Genomic DNA, 20,096 nt, shown 5'->3' with positions numbered 1-20,096 from the left:
GGGGCAGCCGACCAGTGATTCTCTCTCATCATGGATGTTTCTATTCCTCTCTCCCTCTCCCTTCCTCTCTGAAATCAACAACACACACACACACACACACACCAGCTGATTAGATTCCCTATGAACTTTATTTTTTTTAAATATATTTGATTGATTGTTTACAGAAAGGAAGGGAGAGGGATAGAGAGTTAGAAACATTGATGAGAGAGAAACATCGATCAGCTGCCTCCTGCACGCCCCCTACTGGGGATGTGCCCGCAACCAAGGTACATGCCCTTGACTGGAATCGAACCCGGGACCCTTCAGTCCGCAGGCTGATGCCCCATCCAATGAGCCAAACTGGTTAGGGCTCCCTATTAACTTTAATTGTGCAAACCCCTTTCCGGACGTGCTGTGGGGGCCCGGTGTCGGCCGGCTGTGTGGGGTGGGCGGGCGCGAGGCCCTGGTCGCCCTCCTCGCTCCTCACGGCGCGTTTGTCTCGCCCCCAGAACGTGCGCATCGACCCCAGTAGCCTGACCTTCAACATGTGGAAGGAAATCCCCGTCCCCTTCTACCTCTCCGTCTACTTCTTCGACGTGGTCAACCCCAGCGAGGTCCTGCAGGGCCAGAAGCCGCGGGTGCGGGAGCGCGGCCCCTACGTGTACAGGTGAGCAGGGAGGTGGGCGGCGGGGCGGCGGGGGGCCGGCGGGGCAGATGGGATGGGGCGCTGCCATGCTGAGCCCCAGCGGTGACTCCAGAAGCAGGCCCTGGCTCGGGGACAGCGCGGGCGGGAAGGGCGCTGGCTGTTCCGTGCACAGTCCGGCTCTGGGCAACCAGGCGTGAAACTCAACAGCTGTGCCCGAGGCCTGGGAGTCAGACACTGCAGTCACAGAGGCAAGCCTTCACTCACTCATCCAGTCCTTCATTCATTCATTCACTCATCCAGTCCTTCGTTCATTCATTCACTCACTCACTCATCCAGTCATTCATTCACCCATTCACTCACTCATCCAGTCATTCATTCATTCACTCACTCACTCATCCAGTCCTTCATTCACTCACTCACTCACTCATCCAGTCATTCATTCATTCACTCACTCACTCATCCAGTCCTTCATTCACTCACTCACTCACTCATCCAGTCATTCATTCATTCACTCACTCATCCAGTCCTTCATTCACTCATTCATTCTTCACTCTGTTACTCATTCATCATTCACTCATTCTTCACTCAGTTACTCCTTCACTATTTTATTCATTCACTCACTCATTCATTATTCACTTATTAATCACTCATTCATTCACTCACCGATTCACTGAAATCACTCACCCTTTTACTCATTGATTCGTTCATTCATTGATTCACTCATTCATTAGTCACTCCTTCAGTCATTGCTTTTTTTAAAATATATATTATTGATTGTTTACAGAGAGGAAGGGAGAGGGATAGAGAGTTAGAAACATCGATGAGAGAGAAACATTGATCAGCTGCCTCCTGCACATGTCCCACTGGGGATGTGCCGCAACCCAGGTACATGCCCTTGACCAGAATCGAACCTGGGACCCTTCAGTCCGCAGGCCGATGCTCTATCCACTGAGCCACACCGGTTAGCGCAGTCATTGATTCTTTAACTCACTCATTCAATTCACTCACTCACTCATTTACTCATTCATTCATTGATTCGCTCACTCGTTCACCCCGTGGATTTCTGTGGCTGTTCTAGGCACAGGGAACCCCAAAATGGACAGAAGCACTGAGCCGCCTGCAGCCGAGGGGGGAGGGCGGGTGACGATGAATAAGTAAAATCCTATGTTAGTGTCGGGGAAGGGGGACCTAGGGCTGTGTCGGGTGCGGTACGTTAGGTCTGAGACGACCAGGTGGGCTCTCGGACAAGGTGACACGTGAGCAGAGACTCACGGAGGCGGGCTGGCCAGGTGGAGGGGACCTGTCGGGCTTTGGGGCGCTCTCCTGGGCACCGATGCGCCTCGCATGTCCTGCGGTGGACAGACGGCGGGAGGACGGACTGGGGGGGTGTCCAGGCTCAGCTGCGGCGCCGGCAGGTTGGAGATGTGCAGGGACGCGCACGCGCGGGCCCCCCGGGAAGCCAGGCGGCGCCCCACTCCCCTGGGCGCTGACCAGCCCCCTCTCCGCAGGGAGTACCGGCACAAGGACAACATCACGTTCAACGACAACGACACGGTCTCCTTCCTCGAGTACCGCAGGTTCGAGTTCCAGCCCCACAAGTCCAGCGGCCTGGAGAGCGACTACATCAACATACCCAACATCATGGTGCTGGTGAGGCGCCCGCCGCCCTGGCCACGCCCCGGCCACGCCCCGGCCACGCCCGCGCCACGCCCCACCACGCCCGCGCCGCCCTGGCCACGCCCCGGCCACGCCCCCGCCACGCCCCACCACGCCCTCGCCGCCCTGGCCACGCCCTCGCCCTTAGCTAGACAGGTCCCCTGGTGGGCTCCTCTCTCTCTCTCTCTTAATATATTTTTACTGATTTCAGAGAGGAAGGGAGAGAGAAACATCAATGATGAGAGAGAATCACTGACCGGCCGCCTCCTGCACGCCCCACCCTGGGGATCGAGCCCGCCACCCGGGCCTGTGCCCTGACCGGGAGCTGAACCGTGACCTCCTGGTTCCTAGGCGGACGCTTAGCCCCCTGAGCCCCAAGGGCCAGGTGCCCCCGGGGCTCTCTGCCTTGAGGCCGGGCTTCAAGGCCCAGGGGGAACGGGCCGGCCACGCCCAGCCTCTGACCCCAGCTGTCCCCTCGCTCTGCAGAGCGCGGCCATGATGATGGAGGCGAAGCCCATGGCCCTGAAGATGCTGATGACCGTGGCCTTCAGCAGCCTGCGCCAGCGCGCCTTCATGAACCGCACGGTGGGCGAGGTCATGTGGGGCTACGACGACCCCCTGGTCAACCTGGTCAACAAGTACCTGCCGGGCGTGTTCCCCATCAAGGGCAAGTTCGGGCTGTTCTCGGAGGTACGCGCGGCTCGGAGACCTTCCCTCGTCCCCCCGCCCACACATCCCGGAGGCCAGTCGCCGGCTTTTTTTTTTTTTTTAATATATTTATTTATTGATGTCAGAGAGGAAAGGAGAAGGAGAGAGAGATAGAAACATCCGTGATGAGAGAGAATCATGGATCGGCTGCCTCCTGCACGCCCCCCACTGGGGATCGAGCCTGCCACCCAGGTACGTGCCCTTGGCTGGAATCGAACCTGGGACCCTTCAGTCCGAAGGCTGAAGCTCTCTCCACTGAGCCAAACCGGCCAGGGCCAGACGCCGGCTTTTTTAAAAAAAATATATTTTTACTGTTGCTAGTGTAACGGAGAGCTCCCGTTTCCAGCCCCCGGCTTGCCGTGGGGGCTGGCGGGGGGGCCCTGGGGCCGCGGATTGTCACTGGCAGAAAGCCCAGCCCCTCTCACTGGCTTAAATCAAACAGAGGAGTTACTGGCTCATGTACCTGAAAACCCCAAGGATGGGTTCAGGCACAGTTTGATCCAGGCTCCCGTGATGTGATTGGCGACGATAGTGCTGATCCGAGCTGCCTGGTTTTCCTTTCCTTTTTTTTTTCTCTTTTATTTCTTTTTTTCCAAAGATGTTTTTATGGATTTCAGAGAGGGGAAGGGAGACAGAAGAGAGAGAGGGAGAGAGAGAGAGCGCAAGCGCAACATCCATCAGCTGCCTCCTGCACTCCCCCTGCTGGGGACTGAGCCTGCAGCCAGGCATGTGCCCGACCGGGAATGGAACTGGAGACCTCTCGGTGCCTGGGTCCACGCTCAGCCACGGAGCCACGCCGGCCGGGCTGGTCCTTCTCCTCTTGATCCCCCGGCACTGGGGACGCAGGGATTGCCTGGGACTAAACTGGGGCGGGGGCGGGGGGGGGGGGCGGGCTTGCGGGCCAGCCCCTGGGTGCCCCCCCCCCCCCCCCCCGCCCCGAGGCTCACAGCTGCTGCTGTTCTCTGCTGTGTCCGCAGCTCAACAACTCCAACTCTGGGCTCTTCACCGTGTACACAGGGATCAAAAACTTCAGCCTCGTCCACCTCGTGGACAAGTGGAATGGGCTCAGCAAGGTGAGCACCGGGGCCGCGGGGCCGCCCAGCACGTGCCTCTGCTTATAGCCCAGGCAGATGGGAAGTGCGTGCCAACCCTCCTCACTGGCCCCTGCCCCGGCCGCCCAGGCCCACCGGATCCCTGTTCATCAGCCCCGGCCTCCCGGGCCCACGGGATCCCTGGTCATCAGCCCCGGCCCGGGCCTTCCCGAGGCTCCCGGTGCCACGCTGTTTCCCGTCACCGCTCACCCTCTGGCCTGGATGCCTCCGCAGGTCAACTTCTGGCACTCGGACCAGTGCAACATGATCAACGGGACGTCCGGGCAGATGTGGGCGCCATTCATGACTCCCGAGACCCCGCTGGAGTTCTACAGCCCCGAGGCCTGCCGGTGAGCGCCCGCCGGGCCCTGGGCGGGGCTCGGCCTCTGTCGTGGCTCAGAGAGAGCGTGGGCTCCCCGGGCATTCGCCAGCCCTCGGGGCCCTCGCAGGCTCTGTTGGTTCACCTGGAGGAGCCAGGCTCCGGCCGTGCCAGCTGGAGGAGGGACAGGGCGAGGGAGGCAGCTGGAGGAGGGAGAGGGCGAAGGAGGCAGCTGGAGGAGGGACAGGGCGAGGGAGGCAGCTGGTGCAGGGACAGGGCGAGGGAGGCAGCTGGAGGAGGGACAGGGTGAGGGAGGCAGCTGGAGGAGGGAGAGGGCGAAGGAGGCAGCTGGAGGAGGGACAGGGCGAGGGAGGCAGCTGGTGCAGGGACAGGGCGAGGGAGGCAGCTGGAGGAGGGAGAGGGCGAAGGAGGCAGCTGGAGGAGGGACAGGGCGAGGGAGGCAGCTGGTGCAGGGACAGGGTGAAGAAGGCAGCTGGAGGAGGGACAGGGCGAGGGACGCAGCTGGAGGAGGGAGAGGGCGAGGGAGGCAGCTGGTGCAGGGACAGGGTAAAGAAGGCAGCTGGTACAGGGACAGGGCGAGGGAAGCAGCTGGAGGAGGCAGAGGGCGAAGGAGGCAGCTGGCCACGGGTGGTCGTGGGGTGTGGGTGGCCGTGGCAGGAAACCATCGAGGCTGCGGGGGGCAGTGAAACAAGGCCACGATTGGCGCCCTGTGGCTGGGCCAGTTTCCACCTGGGTCCTGGGCGCGGGGACCTCTGGGTGCGTCCGCCTGGGCCCCTGGGTCTGGGAGGTGCAGCCGCGGAGGCCAGCCCAGGGGCGCCAGGCCGGGGTCCTGTCTGTCCCCCTTCCCCTGGGAACTCCTCAGCGTGAGCGGGGGCTCCCTGCCTCCCGGGTGGGCGAGGCGCTGGGGACATGGCCGGACGGGATGGGACAGGTCCCTGGTCCCCAGAGCTTGTGTCCTGGCTGGGGGCCCAGGCCAGTGTGTTGTGTGTATTCACTTTTAAAATTTTTATTTTAGTCTTAAAAAATATGCTTTTTTATTGATTTCAGAGAGGAAGGGAGAGGGAGAGAGAGAGAAACATCCATGATGAGGAGAATCACGGACCGGCTGCCTCCTGCTGGTGGCAGCGCCACGTCCCGGGGGTCACCCCACCCGTCTGTCCCCCCAGGTCCATGAAGCTGGTCTACGAGGAGGCCAGGGTGTTCCAGGGCATCCCCACCTTCAGGTTCAAGGCCCCCAACACCTTATTTGCCAACGGGTCCGTCTACCCGCCCAACGAGGGCTTCTGTCCGTGCCGGGAGTCGGGCATCCAGAACGTCAGCACCTGCAGGTTCAGTACGTGTCGTCGCCCGGGGTGGACGGTCACCCCGACCCCTGACCTCAGGCCCGAGGGCGGGACGGTCACCCGGACCCCTGACCTCAGGCCCGAGGGTGGGACGGGTCACCCCAGCCATGTGACCTCAGGCCCGAGGGCGGGACGGTCACCATGACCCCTGACCTCAGGCCCGAGGGCGGGACGGTCTCCCTGACCCCAGCCCCGAGGGTGGGACGGGACACCCCAGCCCTGTGACCTCAGGCCCGAGGGCGGGTGGGTGAGGTCATACCTGCTATGCGCTCAGTCTTGGCCTCTGCGCCGTTGATAAGCTAGTCGGGCCAGAAAGATAATCTGAGAGAAAGAAGCCGCTCTGTCAGTTGCCTGCGCAACAAATCCCAGGACCTCCGTCACCTGGGACGCAAACCGCGACTGTAAACAGCTGATTCCCGCGTCAGGTCCCCGAGCCGCCCTGTGGCTGCGTCCCTGACCTCGGTGCAGTCCAGGGCCCTGCAGCGCCCGGTCATCCAGGCCGCGTGCCCCACCGAGGGCGGGTTCCCTGGGGCCGCGTCCCCTCCCGAGCTCGTCCGGAGGCTCCGGCAGGCCCCCTGCACCGCGTCCCGTGTCCCCGGAGGAAAAGACGCTGGTCCGATTGTTCTGGAACATCTCGCCGGGCGGTTGTGGGGTGGGCACAGTGCTCTCTGGCCTCAGCGGCTCCATGTGGACGCTGGGGGGCAGCTCCCCCCCCCCCCCGTTCCCTCAGCCAGTGGGGCAGCGAGCGGGCGGGCGGTGGGCCCTGCCTTGCCCGCCTTCGGGCTCGTGCGGATGGAATCGGGGTGCACTCTCCGTCCTCTTTCCCGGACCCTTCTGCCCAGTGTCTCATCCGCGAGGCCCATCCTGTGGTCCTGGGAGGGCAGCGCCTTCTTCCTGGCTGTATAGTGCTCCACCGGGGACACATCTCGCCTCTTTTATGCTCAGGGGCATCTGGTTTCTGGGGTTTTAAAACGTGACCTTTGGGGCGGCGGGGACGTGCCTGTGCGTGTCTTGGGGCGCGTGGTCCTGCCTTCCTGTGGCATTTTATCTGGAGATAAGACACCCACAACCTCCCTTACCAGAGAGGAGCTCTTGGACCCAGGGCCTCAGGCTCCACATACCGCCCCCCATCACAATCAAAGGTGATCCAGGCAATTAGATAAGGCCAGACGCCATAAAGCTATAAATTAATTAGCACTTGCAACCTGGGCGGTCCTCGCGGGGCTGTTTGGTAATAAAATAGAAGGAAGCGCAGGCCTGGGTGCTGGCACAACGCCAAATGGGCTGGGGGGGGGTGGGGGGAGCCAGGCGAGAGCCGGGGCAGGTGATGGAAACCTGGCCCCACCCACTGCGCTCCCCCAGCCCTGGAGGCGTGGCCACGGGGTCTGGTGGAGATGCGCCACCTTCAAGGGCCGGGCTGGGGGACCGCCTCCCTCGCCGACAGCCCCCCGCGTTGCGCCCCCTGTGAGAAGGGGGTCCTTCCGCGGTGCAGATGGGAAGATGGGAGTTGGGTCGTCCGGATGGCGGGACGTCGCCCTCGGGTGCGCAGTGACGTCACAGGTGCCGGGAGGCGGCTTTGGAGACCGGGGACCCACGCGGGGAAGGAGGGTCTGTTGCCGATGCTCTGTCTGTCTGTCTGTCTGTCTCCAGGAGAGAGTGTCTGTTGGTGCTTCGAGGCTCGAGCGGCTTTCCAGCGCGCATCTTCCCTCTCTTGTTGTTAATCTTCACCTAGGGAAATTTTTCCCATTGATTTTCAGAGAGAGTGGAAGGGAGGGGGAGAGGCAGAGAGAGAGAGAGACATCGATGTGAGAGACACGTCGATAGATCGCCTCCCGCCTGCCCTCCAACCGGGGCCGGGCACTGGACCTGCCACCCAGCACCCGCTGGTGAGCTGGCTGGCCTCTAACCACTGAGCAACACCAGCCCGGGCCTCCTCGGGAGGTTTGAGAGGCCAGCTCCGTCTTTTCCGCGGGCACTCCCTGTCTGGCGGCACCGCCGTTGTCCTGACCTTGTCCTGACCTTGGGCAGATGTGCCAGGGTTGCCTCGCGGGTCGGCTGGCGGAGACGCCTGACCTCACGTTTCTGGGTGGGAATTTCCCGCTCACCCCCGCTGGCGTCCCTCCCGCAGACCGGCCGCCGGGCGAGAGCAAAGGTGTGTCTCTTCCCTCCCGTGGGCAGCGGGAGACCTGGCCGCGGGCGTGCACACCGGAGCCCCTGTGATCCCGGCGGCTTGGCGATGCTCCCCCCTCCCCGCCCCCCAAGGTCCAATCTGGCTTCGATTCACCTTTGTAGCCTCAGCTCCCACAGCCCCCTCCACAGCGTCTGCTCCCCGTGCCCCTCCCACCTCCTGCATCTGCCCCTGCCCCCTTCCTCCTGGAATGCCGCGCCCTCCACCCTCCGTCCTGCGCCTGGCACCTCCTCGTCCTTCCGCAGAAGGTGCCCCTGGCACAGAGCTCGCCCCCTGCTGGCTCCCAGACCGAATGGAGGCTCCTCTCTGTCTAGTCACTGTCCTTTGCATCGTGTCATCGGCACAGCACGCTCGGCAGGGGGTGGCTGCCCGTCCTCGTCCCGCATCCCCGTGTCCGGCTCCGGGACTGGCATGAGCCTCGGGACGTGCCAGCGCCTCTGCCCGTCTGACGCCCCCTCTGCCTTCCAGACGCGCCCCTGTTCCTCTCCCACCCGCACTTCTACAACGCGGACCCCGCCCTGGCCGAGGCCGTGCTGGGCCTGCACCCCAGCGAGAAGGAGCACTCCCTCTTCCTGGACGTCCACCCGGTGAGCGGGACTTCTGGGGGGATTCCTGGTTGGTGCCCAGCTGGCCCACCCCTCCCCCAGGCACCCGGGGAGGGGGAGGGGGAGGGGGACGGGGAACCCCGGCTCTCTGGCTTCCGCAGCTTCTGGGAGATCAAACCATCAAAGGTCCCTCCTTTGCTCCGACTCCATAGTTCAAGAGCGTGGTTATCTCTGTGCGAGGGAGGGATGTCTGTAAAGGGATCATAAGACAGTAAATTAATTAGGACTTATCAGCCTGCCAATTACCGGAGGCTGCCGGCCTACCAGAAAGTTCTCCAGGTGCCAGCCAGGCCCGGGATGCCTTGCAGATAATGCCCTGCGTTCTCACGGGGCCCTCACTCCTGCGGGTGGGTCTCCCTCCCGCCCCCGCCCCCGCCCCCACCCTGAGGACCAGGCAGTTCAGCCAGGGGCCAGGTCGGCGTGGAGGCCGGGAGAGGGAGAGGCTGGGAGAGGGAGAGGCCCTCGTTCTGGGTGCTGTGGGCGCCGCGGGAGAGGAGCGTTAGCGGGGGGCGGGGAAGTTCTGTGCCGAGGGCCATGGGGGCATTTATAACATCCTTCGAGGGCCACACACGATGACCAGCTTAAACACCAGCCGCTGTGTTTGCTCAAACATGTTCTTTTGTTGTGGCGAATCCTCACCTGAGCATTTTTTCCCATCGGTTGTTAGAGAGAGTGGAAGGGACGCAGGGGAGAAAGAGAGAGAGAGAAACATCGATGTGAGAGAGACACATCGATGGGTTGCCTCCCGCAAGCACCCTGACAGGGGCCAGGGAATTAGCGGGCAGCCCAGGCATGCGCCCTTGACCGGGAATCGAACCCACAACCGTTCGGTGCAGGAGCCAACGCTCTACCCCAGAGACACCCCGGCCAGTGCTGGTCAAACACTTTTTAAATATATGTTTTTATTGATTTCAGAGAGGAAGGGAGAGGGAGAGAGAGGAACATCCATGAGGAGAGGGAATCATGGATTCACTGCCTCCTGCAAGCCCCACACTGGGGACGGAGCCCACAACCCGGGCCTGTGCCCTGACCGGGAATCGAACCCTGACCTCCTGGTTCATAGGCCGATGCTCAACCACTGAGCCACACCAGCCGGTCAAACATTTCATTAACTGACCCCTAATGCCTTGGCAGGGCCTTATACAGCCCGCGGGCCGGATGTTCCCCACCCCTGCTCTAGAGTGGGTGGAGGGGGGCCAGGGAGCTGGGACAGGCCCTCACTGTGCGTGTTGCCGCAGGTCACGGGGATCCCCATGAACTGCTCGGTGAAGCTGCAGCTCAGCCTGTACATCAAGGCCGTGCAAGGCATCGGGTGAGTGGGACGGGGTCTGCGGGAGGGGCGGCCTCTGGGTGTGGCCTCTGGTCCGGGCCATCGGGCCATCGTTCCCCTAACGGGAGTCTTAGCTCTGCCGGAGGCCCCGCCCCAGGACCCCCACTCTCTCCTCCATTTGCACCCCCCCCCCCCCAGAAGTTTCCCGCTGAGTTGCGTGCCTGGCGCCCAGCCAGGGGCAGAAACCAAACCGGGGCCAAACCAAGTGTGTGACAACGGAACCCACCAGACAGCGTTCTCTGCTGTGACAGTTCACTTCGTGGGGGGAATTTTTTTAAGCACTGATTTTGTTTTTAGTTTTCAGTTTTTAAAATATATTTTTATTGGTTTCAGACGAGGAAGGGAGAGGGACAGAGAGAGATAGAAACATCAGTGATGAGAGAGAACCATGGATCGGCCGCCTCCTGCACGCCCCACACTGGGGATGGAGCCCGCAGCCCGGGCCTGTGCCCTGACCAGGGATTGAACCGTGACCTCCTGGTTCATAGGTCGACGCTCACCACTGAGCCACGCAGGCCGGGCCTAGGATGTTTTTTCCATTGATTTTTAGAGAGCAAGCGAGGGAGGGAGGGGGAGAGAGAGGAGAGAGAGAAACATCGACGTGAGAGACACATTGAGGTCTGCATCCCGCATGTCCCCCCCGCCCCCCCCTCCCACCGGGGCGGGAATTAACCTGCAGCCTGCCAGGTGTGTGCCCTTGAGCGGGATTGGAACCCGAGACCCTTCAGGCCCTCACTGGGCTTCTCATTGGCCCATATGGGGGCTGCTCAGAGTTCAAGCCAGCAGGACCCATGGTGGGGGGCGGGGCGGGGGGCTGCTACCCTGACCTTCCTGGGCTACTGTGTCCCTGTGAACGGGAGGGGGGCCACACCGCCACCTGATGTCCCTGCGGCTGGGACAGCCTTCTCGGGGGAGCTGGTCTCCCCGCGGTGTTTAGCGCCCTCTGGAGGGCGGAGGAGGGACGGCATGGGACCTTCTGGGCTGCTTGCTGGGAAGGTCTGGTCTGTTTGCCCTGAACTCCTCTCCGTTTTTATAAACACAGGCGTGTTTCTATGGTGTCCTCTGAGCCTCAGCTCTGCGGGTGGCGCTGTGTGAACTCGCTGCCCTGCAGGAGGCTCAGCCAGCGGGTGGCCCCAGGGAGTTTGGGGAGCTGTGGCCGGGCTGTGGCTTTCTGTGCTGAGCCTGCCCCCCCCAACCCCCCATCTGTGCAGCGGGCCTCTCAGCACACCCCGCAGGGAGGGGCTCAGATCTGCTAACAGGGACGATAGTGGTCAACTCGGAGCACTTTTCCCACACTGAGTGTTTCCCTTTTTTAAAATATATTTTTATTGACTTCAGAGAGAGGAAGGGAGAGCGAGAGAGAGAGAGAGAGAGAGAGAGAGGGGGGAAGGGAGAGAAACATCAATGATGAGAGAGAATCATGGATCGGCTGCCTCCTGCCCGCCCCCCACTGGGTACTGAGCCCACAACCCGGGCCTGTGCCCTGACCGGGAATTGAACCCTGATCTTCATGGGGGGATGCTCACCCCCTGAGCCCGCCGGCCGGGCTGGCTGTGAGTTTTTAATTGAAAAAGATCTTGTCTGGTTGCCAGGCGGCTCCCTGCCAGGAAATGCCCTCCCCTCCAGCCCGCACCGCGGCGTCGTTGCTAGAGCCCTCCTGCCCCCCAGCGTCCGACGGGGTGTCCGACCGCGTCCGCACCCACGGATAATGCCGTGAGGAGGCTTCTCACTGGCTCCGTCTCCCTTATTTCCAGGCAAACCAGGAAGATCGCGCCCGTGGTCATGCCGCTGGTGTGGTTTGAGGAGGTAAGGCCGCCTGGCGGTCCCTGCGCTGGGCTCCTGATGCCACAGTGGGGAGGCCGTGCGGGCACTTGAGGCTGGAGGAGGGTGGGGCCAGGGGAGCCACGGTGGGACCTAGAACAGTCCAGAGAAACCTCGCCCGTCGCAGACAGGAACCTGCCCCACACGGTGCAGCCCGAGCCCCAGGGCAGGGCACTTTCTGAAAGTACCGCGACTGCTTTCGGGCGTCAGCTCCGCGTGGGAACTTCTTTCATCCCGGCTTCTCAGGGCTCCTCTGGCCTCGCTCGCTTTGTGAGAAGGGAAAGCGAGAGGGCAACGCTGAGTTGTTCCATCCATTGGTTGATTCTTTATGTGCCCCCTGACCAGGCATCGAACCCGCAACCTTGGTGTATCGGGATGACGCTCTAACGGAGCTACCCTGCCCAGGGCCTGGCCCAGTTCATTTTTTAAAAAGAATATATTTTACTGATTTTTTACAGAGAGGAAGGGAGAGGGATAGAGTTAGAAACATCGATGAGAGAGAAACACCGATCAGCTGCCTCCTGCACACCCCCTACTGGGGATGTGCCCGCAACCAAGGTACATGCCCTTGACCGGAATGGAACCCGGGACCCTTGAGTCCGCAGGCCGACGCTCTATCCACTGAGCCAAACTGGTTAGGGCTGGCCCAGTTCACTGTAATCCTCACTCGAGAAGATGTTTTTCCATTGATTTTTTTTTTTTTTTTTTTTTTTGAGAGAGAGAGTGGAAGGGAGGGAGGGGGAAAGAGAGAGAGAAACATTGATGTGAGAGAGACACGGCGCCTTCTGCACATGCCCCGACCAGGGCTGGGATCATACCTACAACCCCGGTACGCACCCTTGACCAGGAATCAAACCCGTGACCCTTTGGTCCAGGAATCGAACCCTCCAACCACGGAGCCACACGGCCCAGGGCCTGGCCTAGTTCATTTTAAACCAGGGTGATCTCCTGCCCGGCCGGCGTGGCTCAGTGGTTGAGCTTCAGCCCATGAACCAGGCGGTCACGGTTCCATTCCCGGTCAGGGCACAGGCCCGGATTTCGGGCTCGATCCCCAGTAGGGGGCGAGCAGGAGGCAGCCGATCCATGATCCTCTCATCATTGGTGTTTTTCTCTCTCTCTCCCTCTCCCTTCCTCTCTGAGATCAATAAAAATATATTAAAAAACAAAACAAAAAAACCTAGAGTGAACTCGGGGCCAGAACAGGCAGCCTCAGAACGTCAAGTTCACGGCCCGGTCTGATACGGGCCAGCCGTTGGGGCCGGCCAGGCTCCTCCCGTCCTGGGCCCACCCGCCTGGAAACCCTCCGAATCCATCCGCGTTCAGTGGGTGGGGATAGTGATGGAGAGGTTTTCACCAGCCAGGGGTGGAAGTGCTCGCATCACCGTGCCCTCGTCCCATTGGCCGGAATGCGGTCACATGGCCCTGCCAACCGCAAGGGAGCCTGGGAAATGTAGTCTCTCCGTGTGGCCCCGGAAGACACGGACGCCCCTGCAGGCTTGAGATGGGGAAGGGGCCTGGGGGACAGGGATGCGTGTGGCCCCAGCCCACGTGTTTGTCGTTCTCGCTCCGCAGAGGGGGGCCATGGAGGGCGAGCCCCTGCAGAAGTTCTACCTGCAGCTGGTGCTGCTGCCCAAGGTGCTGCAGTACGCGCAGTACGTGCTCCTGGCCCTGGGCGGCCTCCTGCTGCTCGTCCCCGTCATCTACCAGATCCGGAGCCAAGTAAGTGGCGGCCGTCCCTCCCTGCTGCCTGCAGGACCCTGGCGCCCACCTCGGGCAGCGTCCGGGGTCTGTGCTGGGGACGGGGAGCTGTCGCTGGGTGCTTGCATCTCCTGTCCTGCCTGCCACTTCTCCGTCTGTCCTGGGAGGCCTGGGACCCCGGCCATGGAGGGGCCGCGGTGGGCTTTGGGGTTGGGAGGCCTGGGGTCGAATGGCGTGTTCATCACGGGGGCACCTGCTGGGAGCCAGGCTGTCAGGGGCGGGGCTCAGGGCAGCGAACGGGGCTCCCGGGGCCGGGGGCTGGCATTCCCGCCGGGAGACAGGGGAAGGCCGGGCAAATCAACGAGATCAAGTCACAGATGAGAAGGCGGTGGCGAACGGGAGGGGCTAGAGCAGGGCTGCCCAGGAGGGACGCGCCTGGGCCACGTGCGCGATTTTATTTTATTTTTACTTTTTAATATTTTTATTGATTTCAGAGACGAAGGGAGAGAGAGACATCAATGATGAGAGAGAATCACGGATCGGCTGCCTCCTGCACGCCCCCCACTGAGGATCGTGCCTGCAACCCGGGCATGTGCCCTGACTGGGAATTGAACCGTGACCTCCTGGTTCATAGGTTGGCGCTCAGCCACTGAGCCCCCCGGGCCGGGCTACTGGAGGCTTTTCAGGGGAGCAGGGCTGGGTCCGCTGCTGTGTGGTCCTCGGTGGGAGGGGCAGACGCCGGGGCCAGTGAGCGAGGTGGCGGCTGGGACCAGGGTGGGCACGGGTTGGTTTTGGAAGGAGGCCGAGTCGGAGACGGGCTCTGAAGGCACCCAACCCCTAGAGGCAGGAAGAAGAGGGGGTGACAAGAAGGACCCCTTCTTGACTCGATGCCATTCGTTCATTCGTTATTCATTCATGGCATGGACCCCCCTCCGGTGAGTGAGCGGGGGACCGATTCTGAGGCTCCGTGCAGCTTGGGGGACACAGAAACGGCTGGCGCGTGAGCCTGAGACCAGGTGCGCCCCCCGGGGTGGGCCTGTGAGTGCAGGGCTCCGGGGGCCGTGGGGAGGGTGGCAGCTGCGTGGCGGGGGGGGACACGACTCCGTGGCAGGGAGCCCGGAGAAGCCCTTGGGGACCCACGAACCAGAAAGCCACCTTGGTGGCCCCTCCTCGCCCTGGGGCCCCAGGCCAGGCCTTGGGGGTGCTGCCCAGCTCCGGCTGCCCCGGGCCCTCTGCAACGCCTACTCTCTGCCTCCGAGCTCGCTCTCGCTCGCGCTCTCTCTCTTTTTCTCGGGGCAGGTGCTCGCTCGCCTGCTTGCTGGGCAGTAACGACGCTTCCCCGGGGCTCAGCCTGGGCCTTCAGACCCCCCTCCCGTGGGGGAGGGTTCACACTGGCGAGAGCGAGGGTGACGCCACGGCCCCTGGTGTCCGAGCCCCGAGGGACGTTGCTGGGGCCCCTGAGCCCTTCACTGCTCCGGTCCCAGCCAGGCTGAGCGGGGCTGTCACTCCCGTGAGAAGGGAACCCCCTACAGTTCTTTGGCTTAAATGACGCTGGGAGGGCGACGGGGCCAGAGCAGAGCCCCCAGCCCGTGGCTGCCTCCCTGCGTGGGTTTCCACTTGTGAACAGACAGCCCCACCTGGGGGCTCCCCGAGGGGGGCAGCCGGGGAGGGGCTGGGCTCCTGTCCCCTCTGTCTCTCTCCTCATCGTCCATCCGAAAGGGGGCCCAGGAGGAGAGCGAGGACACCACGGGACAGGCTGGCGTGGGCCCCTTCCCTGCCTCACCCCCCAGCTCCGAGTCCGGCCCCCAAACCCAGGGAGAAGGCCGTTGCTTCCATTATTCCCATGGGCTCCCTCCCCACAGGTCTCACTGGACGCCCCTTGGTGGAAATTTCTCCCATGATGTAGGTCTCGGCTTAGCCTGAAATGTTGCTATGCTTGTCCTGATTAATAAAAAGAGAAAGGTCATGCCCGGCCAGGGTGGCTCAGTGGTTGAGCGCTGTCCCATGCACCAAGAAGGCACCGGCCCGGTTGTGGACTCGGTCGCCTGTAGGGGGCGTGCACGAGGCAGCTGATTGACATTCCTCTCTCATTGGCCATGTTCCTATATCTCCCTCTCCCTCTCCCTTCTTCTCTCTCTAAAAATGAATAAAAACGTATTTTAAAAAACAGCAACCAGAAAACAGCAACAAAAGGGTCACCTGGCTGGTGACCTCAACATATTTTAATTTCAGAGAAGTGTTTCTTCTCCATTCACTCTTTACAAAGAATCAACAGCCTTTTTTTTTTTTTTTTAATGCAGGACTCGCTTTTTTTTTAAAAAAAATATGTTTTTATTGATTTTAAAGAGAGGGGAAGGGAGAGGGTTAGAGAGATAGAAACATCCATCTGCACACCCCCTTACTGGTGCGTGAGCCGGGAAGTCGGGCATGCGCCCTGACCGGGAATCGAACCTGTGACCTCCTGGTGCATGATGGGTCCACGCTCAACTGAGCCACGCCAACCGGACAAATCAAAAGTCTTTTAGCAGAAAAATCTCTGTTTCTGGTTGATTTAAAATGCCACCTGCTCGACCCGCTGATTCCCGGCCGATTCCTCCCACCTCAGTTCCTAAATTCTCAAGTGGACGCAGGCTTCTCAGCACGGCCTGTCCCACGCACCAAGCGTGTCTCCCAAAGACACGGGTTCTCCTGTCCCCGGGGAAGGGCAGCGCGACTCCCCACATCTGGGCCAGCCCCCCTCGCTCGGGTGTTGGACTCCAGAACCCCGGGCCTCCGGAACCTCCGGGAACCAGCCACGTAACCCACTCCCGCCGCCCGTAACCGCGCTGGTTTCTTCCAGGAGAGGTGCTACCTGTTCTGGAGCCGAGATAAAAAGGGCTCGCGGGACAAGGAGGCCATGCAGGCCTACTCCGAGTCCCTGATGGCGGCAGCTCCCAAGGGCACGGTGCTGCAGGAGGCCCGACTGTAGGTGGGTACCAGGTACTCCCGGCCGCCCCACCCGCCCCGCCCGTAGCAAGTAGAACCCCGGACACGGGCGGGCTTGGTCGGCTTCTTCGGCCCGGATCCCCCTGGAGGGTCGAGGTACCGAGAGACCCCGTTTGTCTGTTCTCCTCTGGGCGCACCACCCGCTCTTCTGAGATTCCCAGCGAATGGCAGCCTCCCCCCGCCCCCCGCCCTCCCATCCCCACCCGGGGCGCCTCCTGTTCTGTGGGCTGGTGTCTTATCGACGATGAGGCTGTGTTGGTGAAGGCAGGATCCAGGTGTGGGACGGCGGCCTCTCAATGCTCGGGTGCGACAGCCTCGCCCTGGCTGGTGTTGCTCAATGGTTAGAGCGTCATCCGTGCACCTAAGGCCGTGGTCGGCAAACCGCGGCTCGCAAGCCACATGCAGCTCTTTGGCCCCTTGAGTGTGGCTCTTCCACAAAATACCACGAGCGGGCAGGCACGTACAATGCGATGGAAACTTCGTGGGCCATGCGCAGAAGTCGGGATTTTGTGGGAGAGCCGGTATTTTGTGGAAGAGCCACACTCAAGGGGCCAAAGAGCCGCATGTGGCTCGAGAGCCTCGGTTTGCCGACCACGGACCTAAGGGTTTGATTCCCGGTCCAGGACGCATACCTGGGTTGCAGGTTGGATAGCCGGCCCGGGTTGCAGGAGGCAGCCGATCGATGTGTCTCTCTGACATCGATGATTCTCGCGCCCCCCCCTCCCCCTCCTTTCCACTCTCTCTTAAAAAAAAAAAATGGCCCCGCTGGCGGCTCAGTGGGTGAGCGTCGCCCTATGAACCAGGAGGTCACGGTTTGATCCCCGGTCAGGGGCGTGCGGGAGGCAGCCGACCCAGGATTCTCTCTCATCGCTGATGTTTCTGTCTCTCTGCCTCCCTCTCCTCCTCTCTGAAATCAGTAGAAAAATATATTTTTTTAAATGTTAAAAATAAATAAATGGGAAAATATCCTGGGGCCGAGGAGGAAGAAAGAAAAGCAGCTCTGGTGCGGGAGCCTCTTCATGGACGTTCGCTGCCAGGGCAGCCCCTCCCTCACCGGCTGGTGGACGCTGTTTCCCCGGCCCCTGAGGGGATCCTGCAGCCACGGGCCCACGTGAACCTGGGGGGGACTGGCCAAGAGAACTGGGGTGCCCACTGAATAGCCGCCCTCAGCCTGAGGGTAGGGTCGCCTGGATGGAGGGGAAACAGGCAGATACACACAACGAGGCAGAAACAGCAACAAAAGGCCGCCCAGTCCGACTGGAGTTCAGGGGAAGAGGGAGCGGCTTTGGGACCAGCGTGCCCCGAGCGGTGACCGAGCCCTGCTCCTCGGGTTTGGAAAGCCCCTCGCGGTTCCCCTGGGAACGGAATTGAGTCGGGCTCCTTGACTGCACCGCACCCGTCGGTGGGGGAGGCAGCTGGGCCGTGGGGAGCCCTCCCTCCTGGGCCCAGTCCCTGTTTTTGTTTTTTAAATTTATTTATTGATCCGAGAGAGAGAGAGACCAGTTTGTTGTTCCACTTATGGATGTGTTCACGGGTGGATGCTGGTACAGCCCGACTGGGGATCGAACCCGCGGCCCTGGCGTCCGTCCCGGGAGGACAGGCTCACCAGTCACCCAGCCGGGATGTCACTTTGTTTCTGAATAACGTGCGGCCCCTCCAGCTTCTGGGCCTGCGGGGGTTTAGTAGCCGCCCTGAGCCCCGGAGGAGCCGGGAGCCCGGTGAGACGCAGCCTGCTGTGTGGGGCCCGCTGGCTGCCTCCCTCCCACTTGCTGGCTGCCAGGCGGAGGAGGAAATAAAGTAGAAAATGAGAATCAGTGGGAGCCGGTGTGTTTGTGTTGGCAGGTGCTGCAGGCCCTGCGAGGGGGAGGGGGAGGGAAGGGGGAGGAGGAAGAGGAGGACGGGGTAGGGAGAGAGGGAGGGGGAGAAGGAGGAAGAGGGGGAGGGGGAGGGGTGGACAGCTGTGTCCACAGCCGGGCCCTGGGGAGCTTGCCCTGCACCGGGTGCTGGGGTGGCCCGAGGGGCGGCCTTGCTTGGGAGAAGGCAGGAAACACGGCCTCCACGAGTCCAGAAGGATATGTTTTAAAATATATTTTTATTGATTTCCGAGAGGGAGAGGGAGAGAGAGACAGAGACATCCATGATGAGAGAGAATCATGGACCAGCTGCCTCCTGCACGTCCCCCACTGGGGATGGAGCCCACAACCCGGGCCTGTGCCCCGACCGGGAATCGAACCCTGACCTCCTGGTTCACAGGTCGATGCTCAACCCCTGAGCCTCGCTGGCAGCACTAAGATCCTTAACTTGCCGAAGCTAAGGGCTAACATTTTGCCGCGTTTCGCCTTGTCTGGGTGTCAGAGTGTATGTGTCACCGGCTGCTGGCTTCCTCCTGGTGACGGGCATTTCGTTATTCGCAGTTTGGCTGTGATAACAGTATTGCTGGAGGTTGGGCGGGATGTGGGCGGGGCCTGATGACCCAGCTCCCCCTTTCTCCACAGGTTCCCCGAGATACCAAGAGCCAGCCCAGCCCTGCTGCTCAGCCAGCCAGGCTCCCCAGCCCCAGCACCCCGCTTCTTCAGGACGCTCTCAGCGGACAGCCTGCCGGCCCCAGCGTCTGACTGCACACGTGTGATCACACACTGCACACCCCCACACCTGTCCGTGTGCACAGGTGTGTCAGACACGCTCAGGGATGGGGATGCTACCGGGGGGACTCGGGGAGCAGCGCACCAGCGGGGACTGTTCTGGAACCTTCTCCCCAAGGCCCTCATGGGCCCGTGGGCGAGTCGGTCAGCCACGGGACCACTGGGCCCCAGCGCCTTGTCCATCAGCCAGCAAGACAGGGCTCCTCCTCCCAGGGCGGCCACTGTCCCGAAGCCCAGCCCGGGGGCGCAGACTTCTCGTGCCAAAGCCGGGTGGAGGGGGGCCGTGGGCACAGCCCCTCACACAGGCCTCGGAGCCGGCCCCCCACCCCCACAGGACTCTGGTCTCCTGGGGCTGGCGGTGGGGAGCCCCTTCCCTCCCGCGACACTGACATGGAGCTGCATTCCTGAGCCGGCCCCTGGGGTGGCGGAGGCCCCGCCCAGCTGTCCCCCATGAGGGCCCCCATCATTTGGTGCCGGGCCAGAGGCGGGGAGGTCAGGGCCCTGCAGCCTGGGGGTCCGGCCTGGCGGGGGCCTGTCCACTCACGGCTTCCCGCCCCGAGAGCGCCTCTGTCTCTTTTCTACTGGAAGAAAAATGAGTTTTATCATCTTTTTAAAAGAATTCACTATTGGAGTAATAAACCTTTTAAAAAAGCGAGCACGAGTCTGAGACGGCCTGTTTGCTGGTGGGGGGTAGGGGTGTGGGAGCGGGGGAGTGGGGGTGGGGGTGGGGGGTGGGGGCAGCTTTCTGGGACGTTTTGGGCTCTGAGTCAATATCTCTTTTCCGGAAGCTGCCGAGCCTCAGGCTGGGCTGCATACCTGCCTCTCCGTTGTTTTATAATTTCCACGTGGCGTGTATTTCACATTTTACGTATGCATTTATTTATTTTAAAATACATTTTTACCGATTTCAGAGAGGAAGCGAGGGGGAGAGAGAGGGAAACATCAGTGATGAGAGAGAGTCAGGGATCGGCTGCCTCCTGCACGCCCCCCACTGGGGATCGAGCCCACAACCCGGGAATCGAACCGTGTCCTCCTGGTTCATAGGTCGATGCTCAACCACTGAG

General features: G+C 61.7%; 1 protein-coding gene across 2 annotated transcripts in view; it reads left to right on the top strand.

Moving 5' to 3' along the window:
* SCARB1 (scavenger receptor class B member 1) overlaps positions 1 to 19,687 on the top strand; it is a 35,106-nt gene extending 15,419 nt beyond the window's left edge. Inside the window, exons 2-13 of one of the 2 annotated variants that reach the window (XM_070399516.1) lie at positions 489 to 646; positions 2,134 to 2,275; positions 2,768 to 2,971; positions 3,967 to 4,062; positions 4,315 to 4,430; positions 5,587 to 5,753; positions 8,420 to 8,538; positions 9,795 to 9,868; positions 11,641 to 11,692; positions 13,280 to 13,426; positions 16,245 to 16,373; positions 18,886 to 18,975. In XM_070399516.1, the coding sequence (XP_070255617.1) occupies positions 489 to 646; positions 2,134 to 2,275; positions 2,768 to 2,971; positions 3,967 to 4,062; positions 4,315 to 4,430; positions 5,587 to 5,753; positions 8,420 to 8,538; positions 9,795 to 9,868; positions 11,641 to 11,692; positions 13,280 to 13,426; positions 16,245 to 16,373 (1,404 nt within the window). In that variant the 3' untranslated portion in view covers positions 18,886 to 18,975. Of the gene's footprint in view, positions 1 to 488; positions 647 to 2,133; positions 2,276 to 2,767; positions 2,972 to 3,966; positions 4,063 to 4,314; positions 4,431 to 5,586; positions 5,754 to 8,419; positions 8,539 to 9,794; positions 9,869 to 11,640; positions 11,693 to 13,279; positions 13,427 to 16,244; positions 16,374 to 18,885 lie in introns of both variants that reach the window. The other variant, XM_070399515.1, reaches the window with a different exon arrangement.
* Positions 19,688 to 20,096: the final 409 nt, after the last annotated feature.

This window comes from Myotis yumanensis, unplaced genomic scaffold (assembly GCF_028538775.1).
Source record: "Myotis yumanensis isolate MYYU_CA2020_CCGP unplaced genomic scaffold, mMyoYum1.0.hap1 SCAF_19, whole genome shotgun sequence".
Classification (NCBI taxonomy): domain Eukaryota; kingdom Metazoa; phylum Chordata; class Mammalia; order Chiroptera; family Vespertilionidae; genus Myotis; species Myotis yumanensis.
This window is presented reverse-complemented; position numbering and strand designations above follow the sequence as displayed.